The sequence below is a fragment of the Tyto alba genome, unplaced genomic scaffold (assembly GCF_018691265.1).
Source record: "Tyto alba isolate M040663 unplaced genomic scaffold, T.alba_DEE_v4.0 Super-Scaffold_22, whole genome shotgun sequence".
Classification (NCBI taxonomy): Eukaryota; Metazoa; Chordata; class Aves; order Strigiformes; family Tytonidae; genus Tyto; species Tyto alba.
The window spans coordinates 32,183,979-32,210,341 of record NW_024881296.1 but is presented as its reverse complement, the minus strand read 5'-3'; the positions used below and the strand labels follow the sequence as shown (position 1 = coordinate 32,210,341).

The 26,363-nt window shown below is 37.6% G+C and overlaps 1 protein-coding gene across 2 annotated transcripts in view; it reads left to right on the top strand.

The window, feature by feature from the left end:
• Window positions 1–26,363, top strand: part of LAMA2 (laminin subunit alpha 2) — a 393,841-nt gene that overhangs the window by 192,643 nt on the left and 174,835 nt on the right. For both annotated transcript variants that reach the window (XM_042795940.1, XM_042795938.1), the window contains exons 13-14: window positions 23,485–23,586; window positions 24,150–24,361. In XM_042795940.1, the coding sequence (XP_042651874.1) occupies window positions 23,485–23,586; window positions 24,150–24,361 (314 nt within the window). The remainder of the gene's footprint in view (window positions 1–23,484; window positions 23,587–24,149; window positions 24,362–26,363) is intronic.

Below are 26,363 nucleotides of genomic sequence, written 5' to 3'. Positions count from 1 at the left end.
TGAGATGTAAAACAATGTGTTAATATGGGTAAACTGCTTTAAATACTTAAATTAACTGCAAGTTAAAGTCTTTGCAGAGCCTGAGTCTGGTCATGCCACGTTGAGTTTTACACTAAAAGCAAAATCTTACATTGAAGACTGTTGAACAAATAATGTCACATAGAATTTACCATTTGCTGTTCACCACATTGAGAGATCAGTCCTCCAGAATACTTGCCTATTTGTTTCAATCTTCATTTCTAATTAATATTTTATGATGTACTATATTTTGGTCTTTTCTAATTATATTTTTTGTGGTACATCCATGAAGTGCTAGTCAACCTTAGACACCATAGCTTCAATTCAGATTACTGAAATTCAGCTCCCTGCATTGACTTCAGTGAGACCTTAGCCTTCTTGGATTTTAAAAGGATTGTATTCCTTGCCTTCAGGTATTTCTCAGACACTTCTTATAAAAAGACTGAGTGTTTTCCACAAGCTGTAACTAAAAATATTGTTGAGAAATTTTCTTCTGTTTCTAGTAAGCATATCTTGATGTTTGCAAACTTTACATGATAATCTCAAATCATCTGTTCCAGAATGAAAAGTAGATTGTATGGTGGGTTAACCTTGGCTAAGGGCCAAACTCCCACCCAGCATCTCTCTCACTCTCCCTTCTCAGCAGGACAGGGGAAGAAAATAGGATGAGAAAGCTTGTGGGTTGAGATTAAGCTGGGAGATTGCTTACCAATTACTGTTGTGGGCAAAGCAGACTCACTTGGGGAAAATTAATTTAATTTATTGCCAATTAAAATATATTCCGTTAGTGAGAAACAAAGACAAAAATTTAAAAATTACTTTTACTTCATCCTTTCCTAGGCTCAACTTCAGTCCTTCACTCCTGATTCCTCTACCCCTACCTGACTGCTGTAGGGGAGGTTAAAGGGTATGGTCAGCATGTAACAGTTCCTCTCTGCCGCTCCTTTCCTCTCACACTTTTTCCCCTGGTCTGGCATGGGCTGCAGTCCTTCAGGAAAAATCTGCTCCAGTGTGGGCTCTCCATAGGCTGAATTTCCTGTCAGGAAAATCTACTTCAGCATGAGCTCTTTTACAGGCCACAGGGATATCTGCTGTGCCATGGGGCACTTCCTTTTCTGACCTAGATATTCTCTCTGATGTTTCTCACTATTTTTTGTTCCCTCCTCCTCTCCCCATCCTGCTGTTTTTTTGTTTGTTTGTTTTTTTTTTTTTTCCTTTCTTAAATATATTTCCACAGAGGCATCACCAACTTGGCTGATGGACCTTTGGTGGGTGTACTGCAGAGCCAGCTAGACCATGTTGTGCCTGGCACAGGGCAGCCCCTGACTGCTTCCCAGAGAGTTCAGTCCCCCTTCTACTAAAATCTCACCACTTGTACCTGATACACTAAAATACACTGTATTACAGAAAACATTGAGAAATAAATCATTAAGTCAATAGGCAGGCAGAAATCCCTATGATAATTTTCTGCACGAGGATTGAATTAGGCTTTGAGGACTTGACTTTCTCAAAAAATGCAGCTGATGTATTATGTGCCTTCCATGCAGTAAAATACTTTCTTATGATCATATTTTGTTAAATTCTTAGTTGCAGAAATGTAATAGATTTTGTGTATTGAGTGTTAATGGTTTTGTGTGTTGCTCTTGGTTCTGTGACTTCCCACCAAATACCTGGAGGAATGATTTGGATGTGTTGTGGCTTGAGCCCAGAGGGTAACAAGTACTGTCACAGGTTGGTTCTCTGGTTCAACTGCTGTGCCTGCCACCATGGTCTGAGTAGCTGCAGTGGTTATCACTGGGGTTTGAGTAGCCGCGGTGCCTGTCATTGGGATTGGGGTAGCTGCAATGCTTGTTGGTCTGTTTTCCCCCCTTCCTCCCGAGGGTGCTGCGTATTATCGAGCAGTGTTCAGCAGACACTGGCTAGGGCCCAGCACGGTGTGGTAAGTTGTGCCTCTTTGGAATAGCCACAGCATTTTCCTTTCAAATATTCTATAACTTTATCAGGGTTCTGTAGTTGTTCAGGAGTGAAATTCTAAACCGCTGTGGGTGAGAAGTTCTCTAGATACCTGCCCATATTGTCCCACATGCCATGCCACCCATGACTATCGAGCCTTGGGGCAGATCTCTGGGTGGCATTCTTAAATATTTTTTCTGTAACCCCATACAAGACCTGAGACACATTCAGGATACATAGCAGTAAGAGCATGCTGGCTTGAACATCCCAAGGATGTTCAGAATTCTCAAAAAAATGTTGTAATTAGCCTGAAGGAGAAAGCATGCCTCCCCGTCTTCCCTATAGATGGGGTGCAATTACTAATAGATTCAAGACAAAGTGTCCAAGGTATGGGAATAGCAACAATGCCACACACAAATACCAGTTTAACCTCATGACCATACATAGTGCATGTAGATTTGCATAACCCCACCATGTGAACAAATGACCCAATATTGTGACCAGCATCTATTTGAATAATATAAGAAATGCATATAATATTTTTTTCTTAACATGCTCTGGTAAGGTTTTTTTTGCTGTTATCTCAACCCTTAGGGCCCCATTTTGGGCACCACTAAGGACAGTCATGGTTTGAATCCAGAGGACAAATGATACTAATTCAGGTTGGTTCTCTGGTTCAGCTGCTGTGCCTGTTGCCCAGGAATTCTGGAAGTAATCATGGGCTGGCCAGAAGGCAGAGATTTTGGAATATTACTGGAGGAGGAGGTGATGCATGATGAAGAGGCCCCGTTGTATAATAAAATGCCAGAAAATGAGAAGCAATATGCCTTGTTCACTGATGGGTCCTGTCACATTGTAGGAAGGCATTGGAGGTGGAAGGCTGCTGTATGGAATCCTATACAGCAAGTTGCAGAAACTGCTGAAGGAGAAGGTGAATCAAGATGATTTGCAGAAGTGAAAGCCATCCAGCTGGCTTTAGATATTGCTGATTGAGAAAAATGGCCTGAGGTCTGTTTCTATACTGACTCATGGATGGTGGCAATCACCCTGTGGGGGTGATTGCAGCAAAAGAAGCAGAGGATCTGGCAGCACAAAGGCAAACTCATCTGGGATGTCGCATTGTGGCAAGACATTGCTGCGTGAGTAGAGAAGCTGGTTGTAAAACTATGTTACATAGATGCCCACATACCTAAGAGTAGGGCCACTGAAGAACATAAAAACAACCATCAGGTGGATCAGGCTGCTAAGACTGAAGTGGCTAAGGTGTATTTGGACTGAAAATGTGAGGGCGAATTATTTATATCCCGGTAGGCCCATGATACCTTAGGCCATCAAGAAAGAGATACAGCATAAATATGGGCTCATAACCAAGGGGTGGACTTGACCATGGACACTATTGCACAGGTTGTCCATGAATGTGAAACATGCGCTGGGAACAAGCAAGCCAAGTATTTAAAGCCTCTGTGGTATGGAAGACAATATTTGAAATATAAATATGAGGAGTCCTGCCAGATTGACTATATCACACTCCCACAAACGTGCCAAGAGAAGTGCCATGTGCTTATAATGGTGGAAGCAACCACAAGATGGCTGGAGACATATCCCATGCCCCATGCCACCTCCTGGAACACTATCCTGGGCCTGGAAAGACAAGTCTTATGGTGACATGGCTCCCTCAGAAAGAACCAAGTCAGACAATGGGACTCATTTCTGAAACCACCTCATAGACACCTGGGCCAAACAGCCCATACATTGACTGGGTATATCACATCCCCTGTCATACGCCAGCCTTCAGGAAAATCGAGCAATACAATGGAGTGCTAAAAACTACACTGAGAGCAATGGGGGGTGGGAACTTCAAACACTGGGATACACATTTAGCAAAAGCCACCTGGTTAGTTAACAGTGGAGGATCTACCAGTTGAGCTGGCCCTGCCCAGGCAAAACTTCCATGTACTGTAGAAGGGGATAAAGTCCCTGTAGTGCACATGAAGAATATATTAGGGAAGACAGCTTGGATTAGTCCTGCCTTGGGCAAAGGCAAACACATTCATGGGATTGTTTCGGCTCAAGGACCTGGGTGCACTTAGTGGGTGATGTGGCAGGATGGGGAAGTTCAATGTGTACCTCAAGGGGACTTGATTTTGGGTGAGAATAGCCAGTGAGTTAAACTGTATAATGTTAATTTCAGAAAAAGCCCTGCCACTGTATGTCATCACTACCGCAGTTGCTGTGTGCCATATCAGTGATATTACAGTAGGACTCGCCCAACTCAATGAAGGATGGACTTTGATGAAGCTCAGTGAAGTGCAATGGTGATGGAACTTGAACTGGCTTCAGCAACTGAAAGGTATTATGGGATATCACTATTAGTCATCCAGTAACCTAGTATTTTGGTGTTTTTCAGCACAATAATCCTAAAGTAACTGATATTACACTTAATGCTGTTTATCGTGAAGCATATGTAAAGGGAAGTATAAAGAGGAAATAGTCTGACCTCCAGCTGAAACACATTTCAGATTCTCTACAGAAACATCTGAAAAGTTTACATAACTGAGGCTTATGATGATTTAGGTTGAAGTCCAAGTAAACTAAAAGTTTTATGAAGATCACTTACTGATGGCTGGAATGATGAAGGAATTAGTGGAGCTGAAAGTTTTATTATAAACTAAATGCAGGATTTAAAAAAACTTTTTACTATTTGCAATTTTACCAGTTCATTGAAGACAGAATTAGATGGACCCTGCTCACATCTGAATATTTCAAAATAGAATTCCTGCATATAGCAAATGACAGGCCATTTCTGATCTCCCACCATTATTTGTACAGATGTCTGTGCACCTGATGTTACACTTCACTATGGAAAAGAATTTTGAAAAAAAAAAAAAAAAAATTCTTCATCTAAGCTAAAATCTTATAGAATCGTGTTGAGAATGCACTGGAATTCCACACACACTGTTCAGGACTGTGAAATTTACAATCTTCCCAAATGTGCATCAATATATATATTTTCCTATTAATAACCCCATTAATGGTATAGAAGTACGTGCATAGAGTTTTCTGTCCAGAGTTTATTACAAGACCATGACAGTGATAAAGACAATGAAATAGGCAGTTGTGGGAGTACACAGGTTGTCTGTTTATGCATGTCACACAGGGGCTGCATGCTTTTCTGAGTTTGTTTCCAGAGCACAGCACACTTCCGTTTTAAAAACAAAACCTGATGGCCTGCATCTGTGGATTTGTGCAGGTTTAGTATATAGCAATTTACTTCCTGTTGTCTCATGTTCCATTATTTCTTTCACCTAATATAACATGTTTAAATGTTTCCATTTGAACTTTAGCTACCTGCTTTCTACATTCAGAAATTAATCTGTGAAAGTTACTGTCTACAAAAATCTCAGCTGACTTAAGTGAATACAGAACAGTACACATCTTCTTGAAAATTAGTGGAAAAAGGCATTTCTTCAAGTGTTAAGTAATAGTAATTCTTTCTAGCTGCCCGTGGTCATTCCCTCCCCAGAGCTTGTCAGCATTATTTTTAGCTCTTCAGAGATGAGGTATCAGCAACCTAGTTGGCACTTGGTGCTACAGGAAAAGACAGATCCCCTGTTTGCAGAAATTTTCAGAAATCAATTAAGTTCATGGAGCTACAGGAGTTTCTATCAGCAGGAGACCAGTTCTGAAAAATCTATGAGAAAGTATGAGCAGCTGTAGTTGGGTAGGGGAAAGGTCTGCCTAGCCTAGGAAGTGGTTTCCAACAGTGACCAATACTTCATGTGTATGGAATAGTATAAGCAAACAAGCATACATCAGTGCTGTCTTGCACACCAACACAGTATACAGCAAATTTGCACACATTTCCTGAGCTAAAGAATATCTCTGTTACAGTCTGGGATAAGAGAATGAAATGCTGAATGGATTAGAAAATACACAGCATTAGATAAAAAGTGATTTACTTAAATTCTTAAACCATAATTGGTAATTAATGCACAAGATTATGAAATAACAAATGGACCAGTACAACTAGGGGGAGGGTGGGAAGAGAGAGATGAAGAAACAGAATTTCTACATTAATAATGGAGGTCATGGCAGTGGAGGACTGAAAGACAGTGTTGGATCTAATCTCTGTCCATTCTAAATTTCAAACAACTGTAGATCTAAGGAATTTTACTGTCAGCAGTGGGGAGCAGAATTTGTCTTATGTCTGAGGAAAGTGCAGAGGGTCTGGAACACATCACTGAGTCAAAACAAACAATTAATTGTTTTGACAAAATGCTATGACAAAAAAATAAAAAAAAACAAGACAGTAAAAAATCCCTCCCTGATTATTTATGATTAACTTAATACATGAGTAATATTTAAATATAGATTAACATTTATAAAAGAGTTTATGACATGTTCTTACTGTATGTGGAAACTTGTGTAACTTTGTGTAGGTCACAGTCCTCATCTACACATATTTTAAACAGCACTAAGTTAAGCTCAATGTTTTTAATCATTTTTTCTCCTAATGCTATTGTGAAGTAATAGCTCTTTTATCCACATTTTACCTTCCAGCTATAAAGTTAATTGTCGCTTCAGACTACACCATTTGCATTAAATCTAAGGCGGCATGAAACCCTGCTAAATATTAAAGAGTTTGAGATTGAAGCAGAAAATTTACATTGTTAGTCAAAACTTGTTTTATTAGGACCTAGCAGCTTGGAGTACATTAGAATTGAGTAGAAAATATACATTGCCAATAGAAACAAGGAAGGAAGGAACACATACAATTAAAGGAAATTTATGTAGGTATAAAATCACATTAATCACTCTCAGAAGACCTAGTATTTATATATTATATATGAACTACATACAAGGACGTTAATTCTTTGTGAGGTTTATAGCTATTTGTTACACCAAGAATTTAAAACATATTGAAGGGAAGTTAAAAGTTGATATCCTGGCTAAAACATAAAGTGGAGGTTTTCCAACCTCTGCTGTTGAAATTCAGAATAACTTTTTGAAAAGCTATGAAACAGAGTGAATAATAATGAATAATAACAATTCCTAGATTTTACTAGAGTCAATTCATATGCTGTTATTTAGCTTTAAATATCCTGTAGCATGTGATGAAATTCTATACTGAGACTACTGTTTGAGGTTGCAAAATAACAGTTATTCAAACAATTGCTCATAACACCAAAACTCAGAATGATTTTATCATTCTTCTTTTGGTCTCCGATGCACATAGATACTGTTGTTCTCCATTCTCCAAGGATATAAATGAAGAAACATGAATCGATCAGTTGGTAGAAACTGAACTTAATGCTGAGAAAAATAGCTAGTTAGCTTAAACTGATTTTTTAATGCATTTTTTAAATAATACTTCATTATTTGAGTATTATAGCTGTTACACTTTAAGTATGTTTATCCTGAAATTAGAGTAGGGACTGGTTTGTTATTTAAAAATTTAACATATCAGAATTTTTACTGGCATAAGTGCGATATTTTCTGAGAGATTCTGAAGCACCTGACTTTGGGGTCTCTGTATCTTCTGTGTGGATGGTATCTCAAACATAGGTATGCTCACTGTATGCATAAAAAGGCATTTGCGTGCATGCACATCCACACACATTCTTTCTTCCCTTCTCTCAAGGTGAGACGGTTGGTATGTCAAACATTGTTTTAATGTTCTACATCTAACCTTTTCTCTCTACAAAAGACACTGTTGCAGTTCCAACTTTATAAAAGGATCTTTGGTCTTCATTAAAGGATACTGATGTATCTGGGACTCTAATGTCAACTGGAGATAGCGCAAAGGAGAGTAAGACTTAAAGAAAAACAGGAAGAATTGTGTTTATTTAATGACAAACATACATAAATAAAATTAATAAGGACTGAAGCAGATGTTAAACTACCTAAAAGTCAGCAGCTGTGTGGAGGGAAGGAACAATTTTTTCTTCATGTCCAAGTTGAATAGGACAAAAAAGAGTGAGCTGAAATAATGGCAACAAGGGTAAGAGTTATACATTAGGAAGACTTTTCACCAATATAAGTTAAAAAATTAAATACATAAGGGAAGTTATTGCAGCTTCATCATGGATGTGTTTGAGAACATTCCCAGTGGTATGTACTCCTCTAGTATAAATGCATTCCATAGAAACTCATTTGTCTTTCGGCATCATACTTGTTGTGTTTTTTTTTTTTTCCTGATATTGGCAGACTTGACTTTACCAGATTTGCAGTCATATACCCTTACTGAAAAAAAGGAATTGTTGACCAAGATCTGCTGTACCAAATTGGCATCAGTTTTAGTATCAATTTCACACAATAACTGAACTGCAGGATCCTTGCTACTTTCAAAACACTATTACAAGAAAAAAGGAATACCTTATATGTTGAGATAAAAATTCATTGTTAGTCCAGTTAGTGCTTTAAAGCACTAAAGGTCTAAATGTTCTAATTAATATAGAAAAGCATCATTAATAATACAGTTAAAATTTCCATATGAGAAAGCTTTGTGATATCCACTCTTTTTCTCTGCTCTCATCCTTCCAAACAAGGTCCCTAAGGGGCCCTAAGGAAGAATTGGATTTAAGTCTTCCTCAGGAAGAAATAAGGAAATGATTCATCATTCAGTTTTTAGATGGGCATCAGCCATGGGTGTATTTGGCTTCGTGGAATCTGCTGTTCAAGGCATCTGGAATCTTTCATTGTTCTAAAGCAAAAGCTCTCTTGTTAATTAAGTTTGTATTGGGCTTATGTGGTAAGGTTTTGGTAGAAGGGGGCTGCAGCGGTGGACTCTGTGAGAAGAGATCGGGGGCTGCCCCATGCCAGACACAGGTGATGACAGACAGTTCTGAAAAAGACCTTTGCTGAGCCCATCACCAGTGAAGCTGGTGGCCCCTCTGTGATAACATATTTAAGAAAGGGTAAAAAATACTGCACAGCAGCTGTGAGAGCGAGAAGTGAGAAAAATGTGAGATAAACAACCCTGCAAACACCAAGGTCAGAGAAGAAGGAGAGGAGGTGCTCCAAGCACTGGAGCAGAGATTCCCTTGCCACCTGTGGAGAAGACCATGGTGAAGCAGGTTGTTCCCCTACAGCCCATGGAGGACCGTTTTGGAGCAGATATCCACACTGCAGCCCGTGGAGGACCCCACACCAAAACAGATAGATATGTCCTGAAAGAAGCTGCAGCTCATGGGGAATCCATGCAGGAGCAGGTTTTTCTGACAGGAACCATGTCCTGTGGGGGACCCACACAGAAGTCTGTTTCTGAAGGACTGTACTGCATGTAGAGGACCCACGCTGGATCGGTTGTTGGAGAACGGCAGCTCATGGGAAGGACCCATGGTGGGGAAGTTCATGAAGGACTGTATCCCATGGGAGGGACCCCACACTGGAGCAGGGGAACAGTGTGAAGAAGAAGGAGCAGCACAGACAAATTGTTATGGATCAACCACAATCCTCATTCCCCATGCCCCTGGGCAGCTTGCGGGGAGAAGGTAGAAGAGTCAGAGGAGTGAAGTTGAGCCTGGGAAGAAGGGGAGGATGGGGGAAAGGTGGTTTTAGTTTTGTTTTTGTTTCTTGCTATCCTCTATTTTTAATTGGCAATAAATTAATCTTCCCCAAATCAAGTCTGGTTTTCCCATGATGGTAATTGATGAGCGATCTCCCTGCTCTTATCTCGACCTGTGAACTTTTTCATCTTATTCTCTTCCTCTGTCCTGCTGAGGAGGGGCAGTGAGAGCGTGACTTGGTGGGCCTGTGACAGCCAGCCGATTTCAACCCACCACAAAATCTCACAAACTTGGAGAATACCTTCAGTCTCAATATTCCAGTCAGTAGCTTTAACAGCACCAAGCTTTTGAGATCAAGCATCATATTCAAACTCATTTTGGTGGAATTACTTCAGCCTTCCTTATTAACAGCTTGGCCAATCATCTTTAGCTAAGCTCTTCTAGCTGAATATCATTGAATATGGTGTGGAAAAAGTGTTCTTGCTTTTAGGTAGAGTTGGGAAAAGAACTGCAGTTCATCACTTTTGGTTTTCCATTAGTGGTCTGTTGAAACATCAGTATATCCCTCCTTTAACTTGGTTACTCTTTGAGGATTTATGTGTAGATTTTTTTCTTTTAATTATGCCAATGACATTTTCTGCATCTTAATAAGTTTTCAGTCCAAGCAGATCTGAATTTGAGTCAGAGAGTTGTCTGAAAAATGAATTTATCCTTCCTTCTTTCATACTCAGAAAGAGTAAAGTTTAAAATATATCCTTTCAAGAAGGCACTGTCCGAGAAGGAAGCTGCCAATTATCAAAGATGAGAAGTATCCACACATATAATAACAGCAACCAGATATAACATAACCAGTGCCCATGTACTGTAAGGCAAGGAATTTCTTTAAAAAAAGCCTCCATAAAATTGAGAAGTGTTGGCATTCATAGAAAAAGCAAATTGAAGGGATGTCTTTTAGCTAGTAAGGTCAAGTATATCTTGACAAAGGTCCAAAAGATACAGGGTTGAGTTATATGACTATCAGGGATGTGCAGAAGATAATTTTTCAGTAAAAATAATTTTTTCACAATCCTTTTTTTCATTGTTGTGTGTGGATGCTTACTATATATTCATCCTATACGTTTGTTATGATCTTATTGGATTTAATTTTAGATAACTAGACTTTGTGTATTTATTCTTCTCTAAGCATGTGAGCATTGTATTACTTTTTACATGCCCCTGATATTTTCAGAAGATTAAAATAAGGTGTATATAGGACAATACTATCACATAGTTTTCATGCTCAATTTGTTGTGCAGTATATTCTGTAGCCAAAGGTAAAGGAATTTCTGACATTTTGTAAGGTGAATTTGTGAAGAAAACAGGCTTTCTTTGAAATATGTGACTCTCACTTAAATCCACATAGCACTTTCTGCAAAAAAATTTGCAAAATATCCACATGATTAAGTGTATGAAGTGACAGGACTGAGAACATTTAATCTCAGTAGAACTTTTCCCTACCTGTATGAATTCAAATTCATGTTACATTAATCACACTCTCTATGTAACATACCTCATGGAACGACAGTGTTTTTTGATGATGAATCCTTCAAATGGGACTCGGTATATGACTTTCATAGAGCTTATGCCAGTGTAAGATTGATGTTGATTCATTCAGCACATTTAACCCTTGGGCAGTATACTTGCACTTTTTCTGGACAGTTATTAATTCATCCAAAGCAAATTTTCTCCACCATTCTGCCTTTAAAGCAGAGGTAACTCATGAATATAGGGATCCTTTTTTTTTTCCAATAACAGATACAGTATATAAATTAAAATTGGTAGAAAATATATTGCTTCAAGTCTGTAAATGGAAGGCCCTACGCTTGTAGGAACAAATGGTAAGAAAAAGTGGCAAACTGTGTTGTCTTGCTGTACAAATAATGTAATTTTTAATCAGGGTAATACATGGAGAACAGGTATTATGCTTTTCCTTTAAGAAAAAAAAAATGTGAAAAATAACACACACAAATGTAGAAATCACAAAGTTCATAGAGCTAGATTATCCTCACAATGACTAAAATATATTTTTTTGGTCAACTCCCATTAAGGCAAATTGAAGTTGAAAGAATAAATTCTCTTATGGAAGTCTTATAAAGCTATGCCATTTCTCCTTTCTTGCACTTGGGCATTAATTCACTTGTCCTTTGTCTTTCTTTTTGTTTTCCAATCTCATTAGCTTGATTGCTTACCCTCCCTCTAGCTTTCTAAGAAGAAGTATAGGTTTTTTCATAGAAGGTCTTATCTAAGAAAGGTAAAGACTTTGAACGTCAAGAAAAAAATAAATTATACCTGCAAAGACTTTAAGAAAGGACCTTTTCTTTAAAATTATTTTGAAATAAACTTTTTTTTTCTTATCCTTTTAAACAGCAGCACAGTTTCTTAGTTTTCGAAGATGAGTGCATAACAAGTTTAGTTTTCACTGTGTGTGCATATGCATATATATTGTGTGTCTGTGTGTGTGTGTGTGCATGTGCAGTGTTTGTATATATGAGTGCATTGCCTCAGGTAAGAATCATCTGTGGATTACCATGATGGTGATAACAAGTGCAGAATTGCTTTCTTGGGCACAGTAAAGAATGGAATGGCAGATTTTATCTTGACTGATATTTTTTTATTTTAAATTCTGTCTTTAAGCACATTTATTAATTGTGCTGTTTATACTGTTCTGAAAAATCTCTGTTCCTGAAGTAAAAGAGTATTAAAATTCAGGTTTTGTGTAATATATGCATATATTTAGTTACTATTAACTAGCATGCTTTTCAACTAACACCAAACACATGTTTTTTTCTTTAAAAGAAATAGGTATTTTTCAAAACTATGTTAGCTTGTCATGAATAGGTTAGTGGCAGAAAGGCTGCAAAACTAACAAGCTGGGAAAGTGGCCATGAATTTAATCATGAGAAAGCATTGGCTTTAGAGACAAAGTAACTCAAAGCATGGTTTGTGCTGACAGAAAACAGGAAAAATCACAGAAGTTCTGATTCAATGCTTTGTTTTCCCCTGTCCTGAAAAATGAAATCAAAATGCAAGGAAATTTTTGGTTTTGTGTTTTTTTTTTTTTTATGATTAGTGTCAGTGAATTACAGTACACAAAGAGACGTTTATACAGATCTATATATGTGTTTAATACTCAAATGTTTATTTTTACTTCTTTTATTTTGATATGTGATCCTTAGTGGTGTCCATGATATGCAGTAAAATACTAAATAAGCCTGTATTATTGTTGCATTTATTCTATCAAATGATAAGCTACCTCTGAAGAGCAGAGATTTGGGCTTTCCATATCCTTGCATTTTTGTTAGAAAAGAAGGAATTTTCTTCAAAATATTGATGTATTTACATGCTCTTTAATTCAAAATATCCTACTTTAAAAGTTAAAAACACTGACAGGTATTAACAACAGTATATCCTTTCTGTCAGAATAATTTTGGGCAACAGACACTGCAGTTACACAACTCTTTCATGCTTGAAACATGATATGTTTCGATTTCCTAAAGGATCCCAAAGTGCTGGTTATATGACGCTTTGCTTTGAATTACTTGTGCAAACATCATTGTGATACAGTATCATCCATAGTAATGTTGCAAAACTGTTAAGTAGAACGAGGTACGAAAATTTCTTTTGGCTGGCTCAAAGTTAAGGGTTTGGCAAAGTTTAGAAATAACATTCCTGAGCTATTTTGCTTGGTGCTTTATATACACAGAAACAAAAGAAAACCCAAGATCAAGAATACTTACAGTGTAACTTGGTGAACTATACTAACAAGGAAACAGGATTTAGCTATTTCTTGTTTCTACTTACAATGTTTAAGCTTTTTCAGTAGTGAGTCAACACTTTAGATTTCATGGAGTTTGATTTTAAGATCATCACACAGTGGGATGTCTTCAACAATATCAGATGCAAATACTCAATACCTCTAGATATAATAGAAAGGCTGAGGGAAATATTTTTGCTAAGAACAGCTTTTAATTTGGACTTGAACAATTGCTCTTGTTTTATAGTCCTTCATTTTTGTTTTTAATAATCCTTGCATGCTGGGATTTTGTTGCCATAGGAATATGAGCTTTTTGAGGTTTACAAAATTATGCAAATTATTTTTCTTGTTAAAATATTCATGAAGGAGTACAGCCAGAGATGGGAGGTTAAGAGTAGGCTCTTGTGTCTTAATGGGATTGAACATTGACATAAATGTTCTAGTTAGTATTTCATTCTAGTATTACAGGAAGTCATTTATTGATATGTCTCCTGTAATTACGGTTTGTCCCTTTGGAACCACAGACCATAGAACTGGGAGATGAACATTTAATCAGTAAAATTAAGAATTACTTGGTTTGTCAACTGAGGCTGTTGACAGATACAAGATCAGAAACGTTTAATGAGGATATGTTGTTTAGAAACATATGTCAGAGCTGATGTTCAAATAGTGGGTTTGGTTTCAATACCACTAGTAGTCTTAAAGTTCTCCACAGTTAAAGAAAAAGTGGTATTTTTATCCAGATCTACACCCTTCAGCCACTCTGGCCCTGATAAATTGGTGCTTATAAGAATCAGAGCAGCTGTTGCAAAAAACTAGTCAGCAGCTGGTGAATTTTTATCAGCTGTTTCTTTTTCCTCTGCAGTTTAACTGTAATCAGTCAGGGAAAATGTCTGCAATTTTGATGATGTATGAGGTTAATTTTTTAAAATATCCCTCTATGACTAGTGCCTGACATACTGTGCTACAGTGTCACAGCTTCTGGCATATTTTTGCCAGACTGGGAGACTTCTGAAGACTGAGATTTACTTCCCATCATAGTAATACACACAGGCAGTAACTGTGCGTGAATTACAGTTACCACATCACTACTGGAAGAATATACACCCTACTTCATATTTTTGAATCCTTGATCTAGTTACTATGGTTTGAGGAACAGTGATTGGGAAGGCAGAGTCACAGAAGGACATTGATCATATGGAAAGCAAAGGAGGAGGAAGAAGGTGAGTAACGATACTAAGGTTAAGTGCTGTGGTTACTATGGTTAAGTACCTATAACAAATTATTCATATACTCTAAATTTTGTAAAAGCTTATCATTAGCAATGTGGATTTTGGACTTCAGGAATGGTTGGCTAGATGGTTCTGTTTCTCTTCTCCAGTGAGAGGAAATGACAGCTGGGAATGATGGTAGAGATTTGAGAATTTGTAGAGTAAATGTCTACAGTCGTAAGTACCTTTCAGGAAACAGCATATAACCTTACTGTGCAAATATTTTAATCAGTCATTGATTCCATTAATTTTTTCAGCATGAAATTCAGAGGGAGCAACTACTCAAAGTAAGTAGGAGTGGCGGCATAGGAAAGCTGATGTTTTTCAGATCTCGTCTTCCTTAGGAACTGAGATATATTCCATTTTTCCTTTTAGAGTTCCATGATGTTATTGAATGTTTCAATATTATGCATTAAACACAATGAATTGTTGCATTTTATTTAGACATCTAATTTTTCTTTGCTTCCAAATAATGTAGTCTAGTTCATCCAAGGAGGAAGAGAACCAGGGCTATGAAATGGTAATGTTAATATAGTATCCCAGTAACAGTGAGACTGGGCTGATTTTATGTGTATAATTTATAAAATCCACAAATCAGAAGCTTCTTACTGAATTCTTTAATATTTTCCATCTAAATGTTTCTTATTCTAACAGATACATTGAATTAAAAGAATAGTATAAGATTTTACTTGGTCTACTTTTTGTGTAATAAACTATTTTAAATATGAAGGGCCTACAAATAAGTGTCAGAATTTCATGCTCAGGCTAGCAAGAGTTATCAACCACTTTACAAAAATTATGACTTGCATCTTCTGGAGCAAGAAGGAAAAGGCAGCAGGACCAGAAATCAAAAATCTTTAGATTGTCTGATTACACTTGATTTATTGGTATTTTAGCAAAACCAAGGGATACTTACAAGGGATGATTAAGGAGATACTTACCAGAATATAATGCCTTCCCCTTTAGATGTTCTTTCTTCACTCATGTTTCTGTTGTGTTTGAATTTGAATACATGGTATTTCTCTGATAGGTGACAGCGTATTCTTTATATTGGCTAGTGATAAGATGCAGTGTACAGAAAGTCTTCATTATAGATGAGAGTAATATGTGTTCTGGAAGGGATCCCAATTGCTCAAATATTGATATAAAATATATGGGAGAGACATGGTCAAGGTACATATGAAGTAGAATTTGGCAGAATTTTGGTCGCTGCTTATCCTTTGTGCTTGCTTTGTGCACAGGTGTTATTTGTCTCTTAATCAGGAAACGTTCATGTAGGGGAAAAAAATTAAAGCCACAGATTTGACAGTTCTTTTAATTGCTGGGAAATGTTAAAATATATTGTGAATCAGTTGTTCCATTATGCAATGTACAAAGGAGGAAGGACTTACACAGTGAGTTTTTAAGGATTCTTTTTGAATTTTCCATAAAGGTCATTCGAAATAGAGCAAATACATGTTTTCTCACTGCTATGCTTTATATCTTGGTCTTTGATTTCTTAGCATATAGCTTAGACATTGGAGAACATTCTGTGATTAAATGAGTGCCTACATTGAATAAGATTCCTTTATCTTTGACTGAACTTTGCCTTTACATAGGGTCAGCAGAAGAAATACCAAAAATGAAAGAAGCTGTATCATAACAATCTCTATAAGGTTCCAGAAAAGAGTGACTTGGAAATCTTGGTTATTGGAGTAGTCTGTTTCAAGAAACTGGAGGTGACAGTGAATGGTTTGAAATGCTCAGTTTCCCCTTTGAGTGGTTCAATGTTGTCGAAAAACACTCAGAAAGCAACTGAACCAATCAATATAGTTGTCAGGCTACTTTATATAAGCTTATTCCCTCTTTGTTCCATTAACTTCTCTGGAAGCAATGTTCTGAATAAGTGAATTTAAGTAGAATGTAGCATCAATTTATACAATTTATATAGAAAAATTCTGAGTGTACTTAAGCAGGGAAAATGTCGAATTCTGAACTAGCTGGAATAGAGTTAGGGGAACTCTAGGTGGCAGAGAGTTGGAGAAAAGAGCCCATTCTTTCAGGTGAAAAATTTAACTTCTTTATGAAGAAAACTGGCGTTTTTTAAAGCTAGTCAGAGCTATACTGTCATTCAAATGGAACATGACTATTCTGCTCCCTGCTTTATCTGAAATATTACTATAATGCCTCAGAAGGGCTTCTATATCCTATCTAAATTCAAGTCTGTCTAAAAGAGGAGAGTCTGTGTAATCTCTAATTGGATCTTCAGTAGAACTAAAACATGCAGTCTTTACTGAGAGCTATTACTAAATTAATAAAAGTTGGATGTTTTCTTAGTGATGGTTCTATTGGAACTCTTTTCTAGTCCCTGCCTTCCTTCACTCTATGACCAGCATGAAGACAGGATCAGCAAAACCCAATTAACTACCATAAATTTACAGCCGGTACTTTTTCATAAAGAAGATAATAATCCAGATGAGAGCTGGATTAACAATGGAATATTTCCTTAAACATAAACAAATTAAATTAGGAAAAGCAGCCCTTTGTCCATTCCCTTTTGCATTGAGTGGGTGGCTGGAAGAACAGATATTACACTTAGCCGTCAGTTAAGATTGTACATTGTCCTTTCAGCACCTTGTCAAATCATATCACAACTGCATATTTGCCAATCATTTATGGACTAAATTGGTCACCACTAATAAATTGGGAACAATCTTTTTTTTTTTTTTAAAGGATTTCCTTCACATAGTTAGTACTGATGTTCTGATGGCAGATATCTCTATATTTGCTGAAATCTGTGTCATAAAATAAACATGCACCTAGAGAGTTTGTGAAGGTGAAAGAGTCCAAATAAACTTCAACATTTTATTGCAGCTCTATTTCATGGAAATTCAGGAAGGCTAGCAGGGAATGTTAAACTGTATATAATAAGACTTCATTACGTCTGTATCTAGTGGTAGATATTGCCACCAGGTATATGACAGAGCCACTGGAAGACTGAGTGAGCATCTATGTAATTTCTCATAATCATGACAGCAAGTGAAACAAAATTCACAGGCATATCCGGAAACAAATGGGTTTTGTTGTTTGTTTTGGGGATGTCTTCTGGAATAAGAGAACATTATTATCTCCTGGAACCTTGAATTACTATCAGCAGCTTGCTGTGAGATTCCTCCTTGGCTTTGTATTCAGCGGTATGTATAGTAGCTTTCTCCACTGAAATGTTCTGCCTGTTCAAGTTTGTAGCATTTTTTTTTTCTTTTTTCTGATAGCATGTATTCACTTGGTATAGTTCTAATTGTATGTCTACACATACAATAATATAATGGCAGGAGGGTTCATACTTCTAAAAGCATGTCACATTTCTATAGCTGTATTGCAACTATATTGGTCTAATTAAAATATTAACTCTCTCTAATGCTTGTCTCTCTAATACAATGTGTCGTTGACTATATTTCTGCTAGAACCACTAACAGTGAAGAGGGAAAAGATTGTCCAACTTCTTGAAATTTGTTGATGCATTTTATTTTGTTCATTTCTAAAGTAGTATTGTATGAGTATTGGTCTAAATCAAGTTTAATGCAGTAATATATTTTTGCTTTTGAAAGTGTCATATTCTCTTGGATTAGGCCTGAGATCAAAGCCTCTCTGAGCTAAATCCATTCTGATACAGATTTTACTGCTAAACATATGAACAAAGTGCATGCATTTAATTTCAATACTACACTCACTGTGTAATACTTTGTTCATTTGTGAAATGTGTTTTATGTCTTCAAAGTTATTTTTAAAATATAAATACAAAGTGAAGTAGTTTGAAAGTCATCCATTGGTGGGGAAACCATAGACAAGCTACTTTCTAGATTCCTTTGACCGTACAAAGGACTTCTTTCAGTTATCTACACATAGCCACATAGTGTCATATCAGATGTCCCAGTATATTCCATCTGGCTTCCACTCAGAAGGGTCATAGTCATCTAATTCACAAACAGGCAACTATATTTGGATGCTTTAATCACAAACTGAGTCTCTTCCTAGCTGTCAGAAGAGCATTTTACTGCTTAATGAGATAAGGGATTGTAAACAGCATCCTGTTTATTGGAGGTAGCTCCTGATCTTCTGAAGCTACATTTGGCAGATGTTGTTCAGAAGAAATGAGGCAGCCTCTAGTGTAGTGAAGTGCCAAAACTTTACAGGCAGAGTTACAAGAGACATTGGAGAGGGAAAGTATGAATCACCAAATGATTCAAGAATAAGATGGGTTATAAAAGCTGTAAAAGAAAGAGGTAATCTTGAATGTCATTAGCAGGAGAGCTCTCAACAGCTTGCCTGAAAAGCATTGACAGCAGACTAAGTGGAGGAAGAGAAAGACATCTAGATTTTGATTTCCATATGGAGAGATGCAAGCTTTCCTCTTCTGTGGCTTTGCAAATATTTGTAGTCACACTGTTTTTTTTCAATGCTGTAAATAATTGTGGTTTACTATCACTTGTATTGATTTAAAAGTAGTTTTAGTATGACAGGCATAACATCAAAGCATGATTCACATAAGGTAATACTGAGTGCTTCCTCCTACCCTTCAACTTGCTTCTTGTTGAGCATGGGCATTTGATCACAGGGAAGGAGCCATCTCGCTTACTTCATAAGGTTTTGACTGACCCAGAATGCAACCGTCAGGATGTTGTAACCAGTCTTCTCTTCTCTGGTTATACCCTTCAACAACATGTAACATAATAGTAGAATTACAGTTAACTGTGAACAAACAAAAAAAAATTACTATCTGCCAGAAACTTTTTGATTAGAATTAAGGTAGCTGATGTGGTAGGATTTTTTGAGGATCAGGGTCATTCACTGATCCTACAGGGTTTGGACAATCCAGGCTGGGTCTCTGAGCAGAAAACTGACACTTGATAATCCTGCCCTTGAAGTCACCTGGAAGGGCAAGAATGAGGACGTCAAGCTAGTGCTTCCTTCCTGTTTGAATGCCTGGATGCACTAACCACAAAGTAGATTTAGTCTATACATGTGTACTAACGATGCAGACTATCACAGCACTTCCAGGGGCGTGATAAGTGCCTTTAGCCAATAGATTGTAAAGCATAGAGCATGTGACCATCTGGCTCTGTATATCTTGGGGCTATTCGGGTAAATAAAGGAGTACGACTTTGATCACATCGGTGTGAGGTCTAACTCCAGTCTCGCCCTCCCTATGAGGTCCCTCCTACAAGCTGTGATTTCTCTCTCCTTGTATTTCTTGGGGAGTCTGTGACTTTTCTTGAACACACTGATTCTGCCTCCTGAGCTGGAAAGAAATATTTGATGTATTAATCTAAAAACAGGTGGGAGAGACAAAGGAAATTCTGTGGAACTTCCTTGATGTTTTTAGTCAGCTATTTTTGTCTCAACAATACATGCTTTTGTCACCAGCAAGGCAAACTTTTCTGTTCTGTTCTCTTTGGTGTGGATACAGCCTTGGATGACAATCCTTGAGGCGGAACTCTGAATCTTTGGGTGATACAGAGAACAATGTCAAAATGAAGGCATCTCACAGGTGCCCAGCTTCTATATTGCCTTTGTATTCAAAATTCAGTGAAAAGTATTTTTTGCACTAGATTAGTAGATAATCATTCGTGCAGCACACAGATTGACCTCTGAATTCTTTTGCCTGTGAGTGAACTTGTACTTTAAATATACAGGAAGGAAATTACCTTTATAAACAATGGCAGAAGGATGTAGTACTTTCTGGTTTGTATAAGTTTGAGGTTTTTTCTAGTCTACACTGGCATTATACAGCACACAAGGTAACTATATATTCTGAACTACTAGGTACTCTCTCTGATAAGTGCCATTTTGGGACCTTGACTTCAGTGTGTGATCCTGTTTGTGATATGCAAATCTTGCCAGTTGCAGCCATGAAACTCAGACTGGTGTGGCTAGCAGAGACCTCAAGAGACTTCTTAGTCATATTCCAACTCTTAGGCATCATACCTTGAGTATGTCTGACATGTTTGAACTGCTGTTAAACATTTAATGAAGGAATTCAATAACATTTTCAAGCAGCTTGATACTGTTTTGACCATTCTTACAGTCAGAAAGCTTTCTGTATACTCAAGCTGAATCTTCTTCATGCTTCCCTGCAGTTGCCACAGGAAAATAAAAATGTCCATTTCATTCTTACAGTCTTTTATGTTTTGGTAAACTATTTTTCTATTCCCTCTTAGCGTTCTCTTTTCTGGATGAGTCAACCCCACCCCATTCCTCTAGTGTTCTCTGTTTGTTTAGAAGTCCCTAATTCCTTCTAGTTGCTTTCTCTAAACTATTATCTGTTTGTCTACTTCTTTCTAACAGATTTTTGGTCAAAATTTGCATTGTTGACTGCCTTTCTATCTGCATTTATTTTAAATCAGAACCTTTTTTTTTTTTTTTTTCCAATCAATTCCCCATATTGGATTTTCATTTGCTAAGGTAGAAGTTATTTAGTACATGTTTTTTATAGGTTGCCTGAAACCACACATTCATTGTTTTCCCATTATTTTCACTTTCTTGAATCCTGTAGTTACTCTGAACTTGAAATAGACATTATAAAAATCTGCAAAAGTTACTCTTTTAAAATGTTTGTTTAAAGCTGAAAGCAATTTTGGGTACTTCTTGAGGCATTTTGGACATCTAAATTTTCTACATTCCTCTTATAGTTATAAACCAGTGTTTAGTCTTGACCACAGACAAAATGGGAATGCTGTAAAAGGTGTGTCTAAGGGAAAAAAGTCTTTTCATGTTGTTATGGTCAAGACTGAATGTAGTTGCACTGATCCTAACATGTTTGGATGCTATTTAGATAAACATCTGATGCCAGTGTTTGCTGATGATACTAAAGTAGGAGGAGCTCTACCCTTGAGGGTAGAGAGGCCTTACAGAGAGATCTGGATAGACTAGAGAGCTTTGCAATCACCAACTGTATGAAATTTAACAAGAGCAAGTGCTTGATTCTGCACCTGGGATAGGGTAATCCTACTCATACATACAAACTGGGGGACAAGAGGCTGGATTGCAGTCCCACAGAAAGAGACCTGGGGCTTGGGTTGTTGGCATGTTAAATGTGAGTCAACAGTGTGCCCTGTCAGCCGAGAGGGCCAACCATGTTCTGGGGTGCATCAAGCACATCACAGCCAGACAGTCGAGGGAGGTGACTGGCCCACAATACACTGCACTGGTGCAGCCCCACCTTGAGTACTGTGTGCAGTTTTGGGCGCCTCAATATAAGAAGGACATCAGACTATTAGAGTGTGTCCAGAGGAGGGCGACCGAGATAGTGAAATGTCTTGAGGGCAAGATTTACGAGGAGCAGCTGAGGTCAGTTGGTCTGTTCAGCTTGGAGAAGAGAAGGCTGAGGGATGACCACATTGCAGTCTACAACTTCCTCATGGGGGGCAGTGGAAGGGGAGGTGATGATCTCCTCTCTCTGCTGACCAGCGATGGGACACAAGGAAATGGAGTGAAGCTGTGTCAGGTAAAGTTCCGACTGGACATTAGGAAAAGGTTCTTCACTGGGAGAGTGATCAGTCACTGGAACAGGCCCTCGAGGGAAGTGGTCACGGCACCTAGCCTGTCAGAGTTCAAGTAGCATCTGGATGATGCTCTCAGTCATACGGTTTAGTTTTATGTAGTCCTGCAAGGAACAGGGAGTTGGATTTGATGATCCTTATGAGTCCCTTCCGACTTGAGATATTCTATGATTCTGTGATCCTGTGATTCTATGATACAAGATTTAGCTTAAAAATTGGAGTGATTTTTCTGACTTTAACCTAGCAATTACCTGTAAAGTTCATATGCAGTTTATGGATTTTTTTACCTTTGTGGATAATTCAAAATTGTTGATTTTCATGCCTTAAATACTGGCACTTTTTTTTCCTCTTAATTTAGATGCATCATAAAATAATGTTGATGACTTTCATTGCTTTTTGTTACTGTGTGCAAAACCGTGTAATATGATGAAAAAGAGATAGCACATTATGTCCTTGAGAATAACCAGATTATTCTCTTTGTAGAATTTTTCTCTGTGGTCAACAGTATGCACTGGAAGGGCAGAAGCATACCTGTGATTTTAATAGTCTCTGAGAGGAGGCTCACATTGCACTAAAGTATGAAGCAGATGCATTTAAAAACCAAAATGTAGCTCTTGCAACCTCTGATTTACTTATGCTGCTTCCAAACAATTAACAAAAAGCACCGGTTTTGTACTGAACTCTGTCATGCAAGTCTGCAGCTTTTGATTTGCATCCTAAAACTGATCTATTTTTTTCCATTTTTTCATGGAAAAGCTAGTGTCAGTGACATGGTTTTGGGAGCTGAAAGAGCATAGAAAAAATATATTGACATGACACCAGACATTTATCACACTGAAGGCTGAGTCAAACTGAGAGAAAGGGCTGGAGAGTCTTTTAAAGTATATTTATTTGACTCCAAGAGGGAAAATTCTTACTTTATTTTAGGTTACAGTTCATTCTAAGAAAAAAAAAATTACTGGGCTTTTTTCTTTTTTGGTAGTTTGTCTCATCAACAAAACTGAAGTTATTGAATCTTCTGAAGGTTGCTAAGGCTGCTCATGTAGAGGCCCAGCCTAAATGAGGACCATGTAACCAAAATAAACCGAAAACCTAATGTCAGTATCAAGTGGAAATTGTGATTGATTTCAGATCTGTTTCTGATTACTTTGTTAGTCCATATGTTTAAGGAATTTGCAGCCATCAATAGGCATAAAAGCAAAATGACTAAACATGATTTCTGTATGGTTGAGCGAGAAGGGAATGGTCCATAGAGCTCTAGTACCCAAGTATCTGCATGTGGTTTTGCAACACTAGAAGTCTATTTCTGGCAAATACTGATGCTGGAGAAAACTTCCCCCAAACGGTTAAGGCCTGTTTTCTTTCACTTAATTGCATTTTTTTTCTGTCTTTTTTCTCCCCAGGTAGCAGCTGCTGGAGGACATCTGAAATTTACAGTCTCCTATGACTTCACAGAGGAAGAAAAGACAGTTCAACTGATGGTTCAATCTGATGTCATCATAGAGGTAAAGTGATTGTATTTTCAGCCACAAAAAAAAAAAAAAAAAAAAATGCCTGCTTCAACATGAAGCCTGGTGGTTGAGGACACAAAACAGCAGGGTGCATGTACTTTCAGCTAATTTATAGTATCGGAAAATGGACACACTTTAGAGAACTAAAACCTTCAGTACTCAAGGAGCCTCTGGCAATATTGCAGTAGCTTACAAAACTATATTCTTCCTGTTCGTCAGAAGGAATGAAGGAATATAATAATTATTTGTTTGAGATAACACTTTCACATTCTTCCAACATTCCTGTTCTTGTGCAGCTCAGCATTGTATGAATTTGCTTTTGCCTAGGCAAAGCCATGACACTAGATTTTAGCTAAATATTCTAAACTTTCTTTTGCACTGACTATCAACTTTATCAGGCAAGCCCATTTTAGGGTTATGAAAGGTGAATGTTATTTCTGATATTTGTTATTCTTGTAAAATATATTATTCAATAAATCCTATACCCCAACTGGCTAGATAGCGGTTTTTCCTGACTTTTTTCACATTTAAATGTCTCCCCTCAATGCTCTATCTAGGGAGATGACTTGAGAATCAGCACTCCAAAAGGAGGGATTCACCTGCAGCCTTCTGAAGAGCATACTGAAGAAGTTGTGCTGAAACCAGAATCTTTCTCTGTGCATGGCACTGATGTTCCAGTCAGCAGGAGAGAGTTCATGACTATTCTTGCAAATGTAAAGAGGATCCTCATAAGAGCCACATACAGCAATGGGATGAATGCCATCTACAGGTGAATGTGGGAAATGTGTCTGTTTGCCACAGGCAGCTTCTCAAAATACTTGTTTTCTCTTTTCAGAGAACTAAGCTGATGTAATTTAAAACACACTAATTTATTACCATGAAACCCATAGCATTCATTTACACTTTCAAGCAGTTGTTAGTATTTTTTTCATTTTGGGTAGGCAGGAGGCAGAGAGGCAACAGAAAGAATCAGCCTTGTAAGAAAATGAAGTCACATGGACTATTAAGGCATAAATGACAGTTCTATAAATATGTTCATTTTGTGAACACTGTAATTCCTATGTATATGGTAAATCATGGAGTACAGTAATGACATGCTGAAGTAAGAGTTAATATATTGCTTATATATTGGTTTCCCCATTTTATGAGCATACAGGGCCACATTAACAGTGAACCAGAGAATAATATCCTAAGTCTCTAAGCTGGAAAAGTGGCTCGAGGGGAGTTTTCTATGTTTTTAATCAGTACCACACACAGAACTGGCTAATCCCAAAGCCTGTCCCTTGATTTATGTCAGGCTGCTGCCTGGACTGCTTAAAACCACTGATTTCATATGAACCTTTCTGAGTCTTCTGATAAAATGAAAGACATGTTATATGAGATGACACGGTTGTTCTATGTCAGTGGCTGCAGTGTGGTTGAACCTGTAAAGCTCATCTTGCATTTAAAGTTTTCATAAGTGCCTGAGCAAATACTCCAGATGGGCCAGAAGACAGCCTGTCTCCTGATACTGTAAGATTGCATTCTGTCTATACATAAGTATTTAGGTGGCATAAATAATATTTTTTAAATGTGCAATGGAAGTGATTGCATAGTAGTTTTCTACTCACAAGGTGTGAAACCTGAAATGTTCTCTAACCTACACATCACTTGATTCAGTGACATAAGCCAATTTGAAATGGAGGGAGCTGATAGCACATTAGTGATTATTTGCTGAGAACACAGATACAGTTTTTGCTACTGTGAAATTTCTTGAGCAATCCAACCATCATTTGAATACTTAGGTAATTAAAATACATCCTAAATTGAAAGGCAGGTTGTGTCAACAGTGTGCAGTTTTCTGATTTGAGCTTTTGCAGCATAGATTTTTTCCCTGAAAAAAAAGAATTCATGTTTCTTCAATCTGTTTGTCTTTCTGTGGTTAATAAGTAAATACTACCTCTCTGCAAATACATTTGTGTATGATATCTAGTTTGAGTTTGAGTCAAACTGTTTCCTAATTTGCTCATTTGGTCATCAAGCTTGCATCTCCTTGCATCCAGTTTGAAAACCTTTCATGGCCCATCACCTTCCCACCCTGGTGTTAGAGGAGAGTCAAACCACCAGGCTGAAGCTCATCTCTTACGCACTATGAGCAGACCATGTGAAGCTGTTAATCCATAGTTTAGAGCTGAGAGTGGTGGGAGCTCAGGGAGTGCTGTCCCACTACTTTATTCTCATTCAAAAAAAAACCCACCCAAAACATTAGTCAGAATTTTCCAAACTAAAGGAGTACAGGAGCAATTGTGGGGTGAACAACAGGGACTTCAATGCTATGCTGTTTTAAAGGAGATATGTATGATTGACTGACTTCTGGCCAAAGGTCTTACTAAGTATTGTAGGAAATGCAAACTTAAGTTATCAGTGGTTTACATACATTTGTGTACTCACATTTCCACTTAAATGAGAAGAGAAGCTTTCCTACAAAACCCACTTTGGCTAGGTAGTTAAAATGTGGGGTGGGATGGATCAGATCCCCTCTGGGCAACAAAACAGATCTTGGGTCAGCATACACATGTAGAAAGGGCACAGTCTATAGTTCATGCTTTGTAAGTAAAGAAGTGGCAGACCTGTCAGTGACAGGTTTGGAAGACTATGCATTTCCACCTGCATCCCAGATTACTGCTTTAGCCATCTGGCCACGTGTGGTCCCTCATTATTTTGTAGTCTTGTTCATATTCAGCTTTTGGAACATTTTAGTGGTGTGTTATACAGAGCTCTGAAAACATGTC